The sequence below is a fragment of the Habropoda laboriosa genome, unplaced genomic scaffold (genome assembly GCF_001263275.1).
Source record: "Habropoda laboriosa isolate 0110345459 unplaced genomic scaffold, ASM126327v1 scaffold10, whole genome shotgun sequence".
Classification (NCBI taxonomy): domain Eukaryota; kingdom Metazoa; phylum Arthropoda; class Insecta; order Hymenoptera; family Apidae; genus Habropoda; species Habropoda laboriosa.
The window spans coordinates 541,312-554,836 of NW_017100129.1; the positions used below are offsets into that span (position 1 = coordinate 541,312).

The window sequence follows — 13,525 nt, forward strand, 5'->3', positions numbered from 1 at the left end:
TTTTTTTTTTTTTGACACTGTATATATTCACATTTGCAAGAATTAAGATGAAGTAGGTTACCACTTTTATTTAGCTTTAATTGTACACTGGAGAGATTCAATTTCTGTTTGAGAGATGAAGTTAGTTAAGACAGGGTTATTAACCCTGTAAGTCTGAGGGTTTTAAACTTGTAGAATTTTTTTCAGGGTTAAAGTAGTCTATGTCGGGTCATCCCGTGAGAAAAATATTCGAATGAAAATCCAAGGAAATTCTTATCTAATCCAAGGAAAAAATTGTGGAATGAGAAAGCACTTACGTCTTTTTTTATCAAATGTAAAGGTTCCTTGGAAATTCGACACGAACTTACGAGTCTACTCCTTTGAAATGCACGAAAATGTGGTACAGAACTCTAAATTCGCACTCGGACTTAAAGGGTTAAACACAGTTGTACTCTTTAAACGGCACATTTGTTTGTACACAATGACGCCGAAAAGATCGGTAAACTTAACACCTTCGTTTACTCCCCTGCTATCAAAACATTGGTCTGATTGACCAATCACCTCCCTCCAGGTACCCCTGAAAATCCCGCAGAAGCAAGGGTGAAACGGTGACGAAGGGTAATTCGAAGCGTTTCCTAAAACGATCGGTGGCGCATCGAAAGTCAAACGTCACGGTCGGAAACGAAGCGAACCCCGCTGCGTAGAAAGAGAAAGAGAGAGAGGGTAGAAGGAGGACGAAGGAGCAGAGCCTTTTTGCCGTGTCGGCCACGGCTAAAGGTCGTCGGTCACGCGATCACGCCTTCGCTCGTTAACACCTACACGCGAGCTGGAGGAGAGCTCGAGTCCGCGCACAGGTGGATGAATTTGGCGCGGAAGCGTGCCGGTAGAGGCGGCGGCGGCAGTAGGCACACGCGCATTACAATTCCGACGCGGTTAACGCGTTCCCTCCTCTTAATCAGCTCGAGACGTCCTCGAGTCCGTTTCTCCCTGATAAAGAGGAAGCCGCCGGCACCCGGCACGTTCGTTTAGGCCAAGAGGTTAAACGTGGCCCGGCATCTCCTCTCTCCGTGCCGTGTGGGCGTTTCGCCGCTTCCGCCGCGGCAGGAAGTGGCTCCCGGAGAAATATACCGACCTCCGAGGTAAATTAGGAGGCGAAACTGGGGAAAAGCGGAAGCGGCAGATCCACGGATTAGATTCCGCCAGTCGGTCAAGTTAAAAGTCTAACGCCTCGTTCAATCCACGGAATTACTCTCGCCTTTACAGCTCTACCTTTGTTGTACGGACTATGTATAGTCGGTGGAAGAAATATGGCGAGGTTTGTAAGATTGGTCGGAAACCTGAGAAGATAAGGGATGTGTGAAGTGTGGCTTAGTTTTGGTTCTGTCTTAATCGAGAAACGTGTGTACACTGTCACGTGTGGACTTTAGGTGCCGCTAATTAATACTTGAATTTATGACGTAACTATATTTGGTCTACCGACTATACACTCGGTGTAAGTAATAAGTGAGAATTAGAGAAGTCAAAACGACAGGTTTCGAGTGCTTGAGAATGGTATTTGCACAAATTTGAAGATGTCTGTTGTACATCCTATGTATAGTCGGTGGAAGAAATAAAGTGAGTTCGTAAAATCGATCAGAAACCTGAGAACATAAGGGCCATGCAGTCTTAATCGGAAAACATGTATAAAACGCCACCTGCAGACACTAGGTTCCACTAATTAATACTTGAATTTATGACTTCGCTATATTTATTCCACCAACTATACACTCGGTGTAAGTAATACGGAGGAATTAGAGGAGTCAAAACGACAGGTTTCGAGTGCTTGAGAATGGTATTTGCACAAATTTGAAGATCTCTGTTGTACTTCCTATGTATAGTCGGTGGAAGAAATATAGTGAGTTCGTAAAATCGATCAGAAACCTGAGAACATAAGGGCCATGCAGTCTTAATCGGAAAACATGTATAAAACGCCACCTGCAGACACTAGGTTCCACTAATTAATACTTGAATTTATGACTTCGCTATATTTATTCCACCAACTATACACTCGGTGTAAGTAATACGGAGGAATTAGAGGAGTCAAAACGACAGGTTTCGAGTGCTTGAGAATGGTATTTGCACAAATTTGAAGATCTTTGTTGTACATCCTATGTATAGTCGGTGGAAGAAATATAGTGAGTTCGTAAAATCGATCAAAAACCTGAGAAGACAAGGGCCATGCAGTCTTAATCGAAAAACATGTATAAAATGCCACGTGTAGGCTCTAGGTATTACTAATTAATACTTTCATTTATGACTTTGCTATATTTCTTTCTCCGACTCGGTGGAAGCACTATCTACGTACAACAAAAAACCAGAGAAAATAATATTTCCGGGGTCAAAAACGACAGATTCCGAGGGCTCGCAAATACCATCAACAAAAACCCCCAAAAAACCCGTATCACAAATCCCACAAAAGGTTGCACGAAGCACACACTTCCATCCCCCCTCGAGTTATTAAGAAAAGCCAGAGTTGATTATCTCGAACACGAGAGCCCGTATCGACAAATTTGATCCCCAGCTCCTTTATTTTCACACGAGAATTGCACCACCAATCTTCCCCTATCCCATTCCACGTACGATAACCTTAGTCGACCTACTTTCGCGCGCGTGACTCTGCACCAAGTACGCCCTTAAATCCCGACGAATTATTAACAAACTGACTACAAACCTTACACCTTTCGAAATTTCGAGCAACCGTTCACCCACCCGCGTGAAATAACACCCGAGAGAAAAGACCGCTACAAAAGGGTTCATTTTCGAAAAGGGACGGGGTAATTGAACGGCGTGAAAGCCGCGAAATCGGTTTAACCGAACACAGCGGTAAGGCCAGCTCAAATTTACCCAACGAGGAGGCGAATTCTCAGCCCGCGGGGCCGAACGCTGCTCGAAGGGGTGGCGCAGCGAGTAAGCGAGCCGGCTTGGCGCGTGCACGCTTGTAACACACCGATAATAGGCGTCGCAAAGTGGCCCGAGTATATTCGAGCATCGACAGCAAACGGAAGGGAGCGAGAGAGAGAAAGCGGAGCCGCGTCGAATGGTTAATTCATGAAACAGTATCCCTTGCTTCTCTCCCTCTTCTCGAGCTTCCGCAACCCCCCTCTCTCTCTCGCTCTCTCGAAACCGTTTAGAAACGTCCGAATATCAATGAATCCACAGGTTCTCGCCCCGGACCTCGGACAATCCGTCGCGAACCTCGCTCTGCTATTCGACAATACCTCCGACAAACGTTATCCGGCCACGGCGAACCACCATCGGTCAAACAAAAACGCCAAGAGCCCGAAAGCTAAACAAATATTTGGATTTTGCGCGGGGCAAACATCGAGGCGGCTCACTGTAAAAAGTTTCGCAGCGCCACACGCGTGTTGTCGGGTCTTTTGACCAGTCCCGGTTAAATAAGTTGTAAGCTTACTGCATCGCGCGCACACATGCACGCTCGTTTATTTAACGAATAATAGAAGAGGAGGGACGAAACGGTGAAAAATTTGCGGAGAGCGAAGTGGAGAAATTGGTTTTTAGCGAGATGAAAAAGCATCGAATGGAGAACACGCGTGCGGTAGAGAATGTATAAATCGTTTCAATCTGTGCTCGTATCGAACAAGAGCGAAATTGTGTAACTCGCTCTGCTGTTCTCTTTTTTCCTTTTAAATATTTCCCATTGAATTTTACGCGACGAGCGTGAATATACAGGGATAATAAGGAATTTATCGACGACGCGGAGGACTCAATCGCGCGGAACGAAGTTCCCCGTGGAAACGAGGGACCGTTTCCGGTTTATGCCCCGTACTCAATGCGGCATAAACGTTCGACGAAAATACGGTTGGATGTTTAAAGGTAAACAGTTATCGAAGTAGCCTCGTTGTAACGTAAAATTTCAACGTGCACACAGCTCGAATATATATTTTTCACCCTCTGTGAAACCCTCGTTCGCAAAACGGCTGTGAAAGTGTGCGCGTGTGTAGTTGGTGCGGGGCCGCCAGTCATATATAAATTTGCCGGGGCGGTGAGTTAATGGGAAAGGTCAGTGACTGCGAAACGCGGCTACAAATTGACGGTTCGGGGCTTTTTTTCGCGGATCCCAATGAATCCACAGGTTTTTTTCATGGGGCTCGTCGCTGCTTTGTTTCCAGCGCCCGGGCCAAATAATTCCTGCCTCGACCCTTGCCCCGCGCGCTCTCCCGCGTTTTTATGAAAATATTTCTCGTCGAGAAGAATAACACGAGATTCCCTGGCAGTCGAAATAAAAAAAGAGAGAGAGAGGGAAAGGTAGAAACGTTAGCCGCGGACAACGCACCGCGCAAACGATTAAATTAGTCCGCGAAGTGGTTTCGTCGTGGCTATTGTCCCTACCGTAAAATAATAAGGGGAAAATGAAAATATATCCACGGGAACGAAATTAAACTGTCCCGAAATATCCGTTTCCGGCATTCATCGCTGCCAAACAGTGCACGGAGAATAATAAGCCGCCGTTTCCGCGGGAGCAATAAAATTCCCTTGTTTCGCCAAGGTTAATTGTGTAATGGACTATAAATGCTAAGTGGCTCCCTGGTTCAAGTCGAAGCTACTTTTCTGGAGGACGCGATAAATGTTGCAAAAACGATGCTTGTTTCTTTGGTTCTTCGTTTTTTATCTGTTTCTCTTTTTTAGGGAGTTTAATTTAGTAAGCAGCGGAAGAAATTCGTGCGGTTTTTCGGTCAGAGATAAAGTCGGGCCGAATTGCTTACAGTAATTCGCGAGTATAATGCATAAGATTTGTGTCAGTGGAAGGTTTTACCTATTTAGTAAAATTACAATTAAAATAAAAATTGGTTATTGTTTGTTGGTTATCAATCGAAAATTGCAAAAATTTGGAGTGTGCATTTCTCTCTTTGCTTCTCTGACTCGTCGAGAAATAAAGAACGTCTGATGGGAAGTTTTATCACATCCTCCTTATAGTCCAAACTTGTTCTCTTATCACTGTTACTTATTTCTGTCTACGTCGAACTTTTTTGCAAAGAAACATTTTGTTCACTATGTCAAGATCGAGACGGCAGTTAATTCATTTTTTGCTAGTGAAACTCGGTATTTTTATATCGACAAAATGCTTGTAGAACGTTGAAAACGAGTTGCGCAAACAAGCGGCGATTGCTTTGTTAACCCTTTCACTGTCAGCCCTAAATACGCGACATATACGAAAAAAGATGGCATAGCCGTTTTGATATGCACGTTTTCATGAATAAAATAAAGAAGCAAATATCAAACAAATATTAAAATTTTACTATTTTTTCTACTTGACTATCTCTATTTTACTGTAATTTCTATTTGACTGCTTCTATTTTACTATTATTTCTATTTACCATTATCTTCCTATTATTCTACAATTTTACTATTTATTTTCTTCCAACTTGAAGCATACGGACTATAATTCAATTATTATCTTTCCGCTGCACTTAAACGCAGGAAAGTATTAAAAAAATTAGATTACAAAAGAACACGAACTTCCACATTTAAATTCTACAAATTCCGCGTGGAAAATTATCTACCTGCCGGTGACAATTTTCGCACAAGCACCAAGGAAAAGGGTTAAACAAAGCAACGTTCCAGGAAGCTTCAAATTACCCGAATTTTCTAAATCTGCACGAACTTTTTCCCATACTCTATCGGAACGATATTCCGCGGAGAAGATAAAATCGCGTAGAAAGACGCGTGCGACGCTGTATAATTTTCCAAGTGAGGGTTATCCGGTCTATATTAAAAGCCTCGTTATCGTCAGCCTCATAATGGGATAGCTTTCCGACGCATCGTCAGAGAGGCAAAGAGAGTTACGTACCCCCGTGTAGAACGCGCGTAACAGGATTTCCGACTTTGATCGCGCCATCGAGCATTTTCACTCGACAGGGGATTACCCCCGAAACACAAGAGGCGTGCACAACACACCGATGTAGGAAACTTTACTTACGAGGCTTCGTGGCTTCCTGCGGCGTCACTTCGGTCAACTGCAAAAAGAAAAACAGGCGATCGTTCAGTACTGATATGATGCTCGGCGCGAAACGCGCGACCTACATTACCAGACTACCCTACATCGATCGAATCAACGCCCAATAACGTCTTACTTTACCTTCTCTCGCGCCTACATTAACACGTTACAACTATTCCGCGAAATGGACGTTTTCCTACAACCATACTTACAGCAGTTGCAAATTTGAGAACAGATCCAATTGTTTTTAACCCCTTAACCCTCCACTGTCGAGGCGGAGTCTCAGAGATTTTCTATTCTCCTCGATTCTATGTAGAACTGAACATTGTTATATTAAAATGAAATTAATACAACCAACCACTCTATTCTGTAATGTTCATTAGGAAAATGTGTAATAAAGGTAAATCGGTAAGGAAAGTTGTCGGAAATGTAAGAACCGACAGAAAAAATTTTTAGGGACTCAAACGGGAATCGAACCCGGGACCTACGGCTTAGCAAGCCGAGGCTTTTTGGGTACGGAGGCCCTTACAGAAATGTTCTATATTTATGTATAAACTAAGTGAAAGTTCAGGAGTTTCGCAGACTCCATATCGGGATTTAGGTCCCAAAAACGGCGTCTCGACAGTAGAGGGTTAACCTACAATTCTGGTCAGGGTGTGACAAAAATAATTGTATTAATTAGAAAAATTAATCGTAATCCTAGCTTCCGTTTTCATTTGTAAGACTGAGCATTGCTGAACGTAACTAACGTGTAACAGATTAGATCTGTTACCCTGTACAGTAGTAAAAGAGTAAAATGGCTGACGCTTAGATGCACTGTCAGAAAAGAAATCATACGTTAAGGGGTTAAGGACGTATTCCGATTTGGAGACGTCATTTTTGGGATAACAAATTATTGGATAATTATAAATCGAGGGATTGGTAATGTTTTATTAATTATCTTAACACGTTCGCACCAATTCCCACGATAGAACCTACATGTAATGCGTCATAAAACATTCACAGTCTGAGTATTTAATCAATATTAGGCGTGCAGACATCTATCTTATTATGTAAAACTGACAAAAATATAGATATTAAGAACGTAAGTGAAAATAATTCGAAGGACAGTGAGCGATGCTTCGACAGAACCGCGGCAGCGAACGTGTTAATTATGATTTAACTTGAAATCAGTTTAACTTCGTCATCTCCTCAATTTCACACGTAGAATTTGAGCAGCACATTTTCGTATTTTGCAAAAACACGAGAGAATACACTCTCCAAGAGTTACACTATCCCGAGACGTCCAAAAATGCGCAAAAGTTCGGAATTATTTTCCAAGGTAACTGTTACACGAAAAGTTTTAATTCGTTCACAGGATATAAACGTAACTTTCGTCCATTCTCTCCAATTCTCGCGAAGTATTATAAAAACGCAACAAAAAGTGAAATTTATCGCGAAACATTTATATCCCCCGAAAAAATTCGCCAACTTTCCATCGAGCAGCGGGCCCCCCTTAATCATCGACAAAATCCCGTCGAACGGGAAATTTCCATGTGCAACCAAGTCGTTTCAAGTTACGACCCTGCGAATTCCAATTAATCGCGCCTCCCATCGACAAGGAGGAAACGTAACCGCAGAGAAAACGTCGGTGAACGAACGCGATACTACGCGACTTGGTTTCCATCGAGAGAGAAGCTTCACGAAATGAACCCTCTTTGAGAAAAGACTACTACTTCTGCTACCGATATTCTACATCCCCTATTTTCTCTCCCTTCGTCGCGATTTCTTCTCTTCCTTCGACCAGTTTCTTCTTCTTCTCTTTCGACAGAACCTGGCGGGTTTGTGCTTCGGGTACAGCACACGAAACTCTTGACACGAAGCCAAGTGGCACGAAAGCTAGAGGTTGTTCGAGGCTTGAAAACGCGCGATCGATTAGGCTCGCGCGCGTTTCACAGACGTTACGAACGTTCTAGAGGTTAACGAGAGCTAACGGTTCGCCGAAATTCCGCGTTTCGCGGCTTGCTAGAGATTCTGGATCGTGTATAGAGGTCGTTTTATAGAAGGGAGACACGCCGCGGCTGTGGGAAAGCCGCTCTACCCGCAACGAAAGGCGTCCGTCTACGAGCGCGAGCTTCTTGACGCGGTGCCAAGTGGCACGAAACACTTCTCGGCCGCTCGATACAATTCGAAACGTTTCCACGATCGATACACCACCGGTCTCTCTCTCTCTAGCTCTCTCAGATTGCACCTAGTTGCTTGTAATCGAGGAGAAATTGACGGGTTCGTTTTATTAGGATTACGAGAAGAGATTCAGGTGGGCGGATGTCGGTTTCGTAGGTGTGATATTTGTAAATTCTGTATGTAGATGGGAAATTCTCACCTTTGCTAGCACGGGATTGAACGTGAACTTCGACTCGAGTTCCTTCCTCGGCGTCTGGGCGATGGCCGTCAGAGGCGTGGGCGGCATGGTCATTTCCTGAAACAGAACCGATCGATTGTGGATTAACGTTTGCACTGCCGCAACTGATTCCGCTTGCTCGAATCGTGTACACCCACTAATCCAACCCCTGACACGGGATAGGTAATAGTGATAACGACGATTTTCTTCGAGTTTAGTATTATCGAGGATAATGGGGAACTGGTGTGAGTTGTGTGGTTGAGGAAAAATGGGAGTTTTGGTGAGAATATTTTGTGAATTGGCTAATGGAAGCTTTAGTTTCGAAAATTACTATAGCGAAAGTTTCCATATTCGAGAATATCGACAGAAATCTGGGAAGAAAACAAGTTAAAATATACACTACCGGCGAAAAGTTTGGAATCACCGAAAATTTCCAGAAGAAAGTCAGCGACTTTGAGAATTTTTTATCGTTCGAATCAATCGATACGAGATAAATTGATAAATGTAGAATTGAGATAATCTTCAAATCTATAAAAAATTAGCAGCAGATTTAATATTCATGAAAAGTGGGAGGTGATTCGAAACTTTTGGCCGGTAGTGTATGAAATGTAGTCTGTTTCATCTAATGGAAGTTTTAGATCAAAAAACTATAGTGTATAGCTGATAGAAAAAAATATGTAAGACAGAATTATTCAAAGTTTACATATTGGAGAGTATCGACAGAAATCTGAGAAAATAAATTAGTAAAAAATCAGCTAAAATTTATGAAATGTAGTCATTTCCGCCTGATGAAAGTTTCAGCTTCGAAAACTACTGTGCATAGTCGGTGGAAGAAATACAGCGAAGTTAAAAGTTTCCATATTCGAGAATATCGACAGAAATCTGAGAAAATAAATGATTAAGAAACAAGCTAAAATATTACATGAAATGTACTCTTTTTCGCCTGATGGATGTTTCAGCTCTGAAAATTATTACATATAATCAATGGAAGAAATATAGGAAAGTTGAAAGTTTACATATTCGAGAAGATCGACAGAAATGAGAATATACTAAAATAAATGATTTAATTCCAATCAGCAGACTGAATGCCACAGTATCAATCGGTGTCGCTATTTAATACTTGAATTCACAACCTCGCTATATTTCTTCCACCGACTATACCATGGGTGGTTACACGCGACACGGAACGCGTTAAGAAGCCAGGGAGAATGGTAAGTGGATTGTGACACTGGAAATGGCTCGACTTAAAAGTCTAGAAATCCTCGTACGTATACAATCTTCTCCATAGTGATACAAAACTGTCTGAAGAAAATATTTAAAAATCTAATCAATTACCGCGAGTCGTCGAATTATTACGATCATTTCTAGATTATGAATGGAATTGAAAACGAAACTTTCCCCATTGCAAAGAGTAGATATTGGATAAAGGATTTAAAAAATGTTGAAAAATATGTTATCAACATTTCCTCACGCCACACTCTTCACGTTTGTAATTGCTCGAATACGAATCAGCATACTTCCAATAGTTTCTCTACATTTTTCTTTTATTCCTGCGTCATGGTGTCATACTGATATATGTAAGTTTCTCAATCAGTAGCTGTTTATTAGTTATCACACAGACTTTCTATTGAATTCACATCCGATAAACTACGATAAAACCTGAATTTTTTCTTAGTTAGATAAGCTATCAGAATATAATCGAATTGTCTAGGTATGCATTGAAAACGTTTTCAAAGTCACAATACCACTGAAAACGTAAGATATGCAATTTTCCATCCGATCGTGATAATTAAATCGCCCACTGTACCCACATTACCACATACACTGCCACCAGAAGATCAATAACCCCCTGTACAATACATTCTGAACCGCACATGCTGCGTCCATGGCACTGCACAGCCTACCATCTAATACGTCCAATGAAAAAAAAAAAACAGATATCATAGAAAATCTTACAAAACCTTAAAAGAACCTCTCTCTAAATACATTCTGAATCTAATCATTCCACCACCTAATACGTGCAATGAAAAAAAAATGGATATCATAGGAAATCTCACAAAACCTTAAAAGAACCTCTCTCTAAATACATTCTGAATCTAATCATTCCACCACCTAATACGTGCAATGAAAAAAAAAACAGATATCATAGAAAATCTCACAAAACCTTAAAAGAACCTCTCTCTAAATACATTCTGAATTTAATCATTCCACCACCTAATACGTGTAATGAAAAAAAAATGGATTTCATAGGAAATCTCACAAAACCTTAAAAGAACCTCTCTCTAAATACATTCTGAATCTATTCATTCTAATCATCTAATAATTCTGTCATTTAATACAAAAAAAAAATAGATATCAAGGAAAACCGTACAAAACCATTAAAAAAGCTCTCTCTCTCAATACATTCTGAATCTATTCATTCTAATCATCTAATAATTCTGTCATTTAATACAAAAAAAAAATAGATATCAAGGAAAACCGTACAAAACCATTAAAAAAGCTCTCTCTCTCAATACATTCTGAATCTATTCATTCTAATCATCTAATAATTCTGTCATTTAATACAAAAAAAAAATAGATATCAAGGAAAACCGTACAAAACCATTAAAAAAGCTCTCTCTCTCAATACATTCTGAATCTATTCATTCTAATCATCTAATAATTCTGTCATTTAATACAAAAAAAAAATAGATATCAAGGAAAACCGTACAAAACCATTAAAAAAGCTCTCTCTCTCAATACATTCTGAATCTATTCATTCTAATCATCTAATAATTCTGTCATTTAATACAAAAAAAAAATAGATATCAAGGAAAACCTTACAAAACCATAAAAAAAGCTCTCTCTCAATACATTCTGAATCTATTCATTCTAATCATCTAATCATTCTACCATCTAATACATCCAATGAAAAAAGAAAAAAATAGATATCATAGGAAACCTCGCAGAACCTTAAAGGAACCTCTAACTAAATACATTCTAATCATCTAATAATTCTGTCATTTAATACAAAAAAAAAAATAGATATGATAGAAAAGCTCAGAAAAGCATAAAAAACCCAACGCGAACACAGTATACATCACTCCGTTCGGCCATTGTCGCAGTCGTAAAAAAAGGTGACCCTTTTCCTCTAGATCGGGGCGTATCGCGTGACCGTTGGGTGCTTGTGCAAGTGATGCGCCTCTAGACCGTAGGCTTTTGCGTAAGACCGTCCCCGCATCTGGGCCACGCTTACGTCAATGGACGCCGGCAGGCGGCGAGGGCCGCACACGAAATTCCGCGTATGATCGGAGGCGCAGGTACCGCTTTCGGACGGCGCGTCTATTAACGGTGAGCGCGGGCACAGAGAGCCGCGCACAAGTCGCAAACGCGCGAACAATGCAGTCTGGTGGATCGGCCACGGTGCAGCGAGCTCGACGAAACGCATTTCCACGAGGAGAATCGTCGGGACCGATTCATTGACCCGTCGAGACATCCGTCGACAACGCGAACAAAGACCGACAGGAGACAAAAGCCACTCGTTCTGGACCAGCTTATATTCTCTCTTCCTACGATCAAAACCGTAAAGCCTTGTTTACCGCTCCCACGAATTATACACCCGTGAAAATTTCGACGATTCGAGCAGGTAGCTGTGTACCAGATGCGGTTTATTAAGCGTTAGTTCTCCTTTAGAACGATGTCTATGTACAAGTGAAGCTGTTTGGATCCGCTTCTGTCTTTGAGTTTCTGGTTGTCGCGAGAGGAAAAGGATTGGAAAAGAAGTCGATGGTTTCTAGTTTCCTAAGTAGCTTATGCATGTTGCCAAAATTGAAGGAGTTGCAGGTGAAGGGATGTTTAAGACTGGTAAAGTAGCTTGTGAAGTTTGAGTCGTGAATAATCCATTTCTGGTTCAGTCGAGTCAAAAGGTACCTTTTTCTGAGTTGCTCTTAACATATTACTAACTAATCGAATTGCAGTTGCATAGAGGTTTAAGATTGGTAGAGAAACCTGTGAAATCTCACTCGTGAATAATCCGTTTCAGTCGAGTCGAGAGATACTCTTAACATATTGTCAACTGACCGAATTGCAGTTGAATAAATATGCAAAATAGGTAAAGAGGGGCGTAGAGGAATTGGTAAAGAACCCTGTGAAGTCTGAATCGTAAATAACCTATTCCTGGTTCAGACAAATCGAAAGATCCCTCTTTCTAAGTTGCTCTTAGCATATTACCAAGTGAGCGAATTGCAGTTGCGTAGAGGTTTAAGATTGGTGAAGAACTCTGTGAAGTTTCAATCGTGAATAATCCATTTCTGGTTCGGTCAAATCAAAAGATCCCTATTTCTAAGTTTCTCCTAACATGTTACTACTATATTACGTCTAAGATTGGTAAAGAGAGTCCTAGAGAAATTGATAAAGAACTCTGTGAATAATCCATTTCTGGTTCAGTCAAATGAAAAGATCCCTCTTTCTAAGTTCCTCTCAACGTACTACCTAGAAGAGACCTAGAACAGTTGCTAAAAATCCTAAATAACAAAGTACACTTCGTCAACATCGACTGAGAAAAGAAAAAACTCTCCTATCCACCCCTCTATCCAACCTTTCCCTATATCACATAAATTTCTTAGTCCGTCGTACTCTCATAAACTCTGAATCACAAATAGCACCCCAGAAAATAGTAGATCTACCCAATCTACCGACGATCTGTTAAAACAGAACGCAGACAGTGTAAGGTCTGTTTCGAGTAAAGTTTGAACAGCATCTATCGACGTACACTTCGATAAGAGCCTCGATATATCGAACGAGTGTTGGTTCATGAGAGTGTCCACGTGGCTATGCACGTTCAACACCACGTCACAACGATAATCGTGGTCGTTCTTAAACGCTGCCCACGCGAGAATCACGCTCGAGATAACGCACGTGCGCCGATGATGAACGTGGACTAGAAACGTGCACGCGTATTTTCCCGGTTTAGAGCTTGACACGGAAAAACTGATTGTTATCGATGCAGCCGCGTCGATGGCGGGCCTCTATTGTTTCGGTATTCGTCGGACCAAATGAAAGAGATGTTACGCATCGAGCTAATTGAATAGCGGTGACACGTGCCTAGTGGACGACTTCCCTGTACGAGAATATTTCAAACTAAAAGAAGAAGAAGAAAACTAACACTCGGAAGCTGTTTTTCTTCGAGGCGA

The 13,525-nt window shown here is 41.4% G+C and overlaps 1 protein-coding gene across 1 annotated transcript in view; it reads right to left on the minus strand.

Moving 5' to 3' along the window:
- The window catches only part of LOC108571951 (AF4/FMR2 family member 4), a 102,543-nt gene that overhangs the window by 71,057 nt on the left and 17,961 nt on the right, over window positions 1–13,525 (minus strand). The window contains exons 3-4 of the mRNA XM_017934148.1: window positions 8,337–8,432; window positions 5,957–5,993 (exon numbers count right to left, since the gene is read on the minus strand). Of these exons, the coding sequence (XP_017789637.1) occupies window positions 5,957–5,993; window positions 8,337–8,429 (130 nt within the window). The 5' untranslated portion in view covers window positions 8,430–8,432. The remainder of the gene's footprint in view (window positions 1–5,956; window positions 5,994–8,336; window positions 8,433–13,525) is intronic.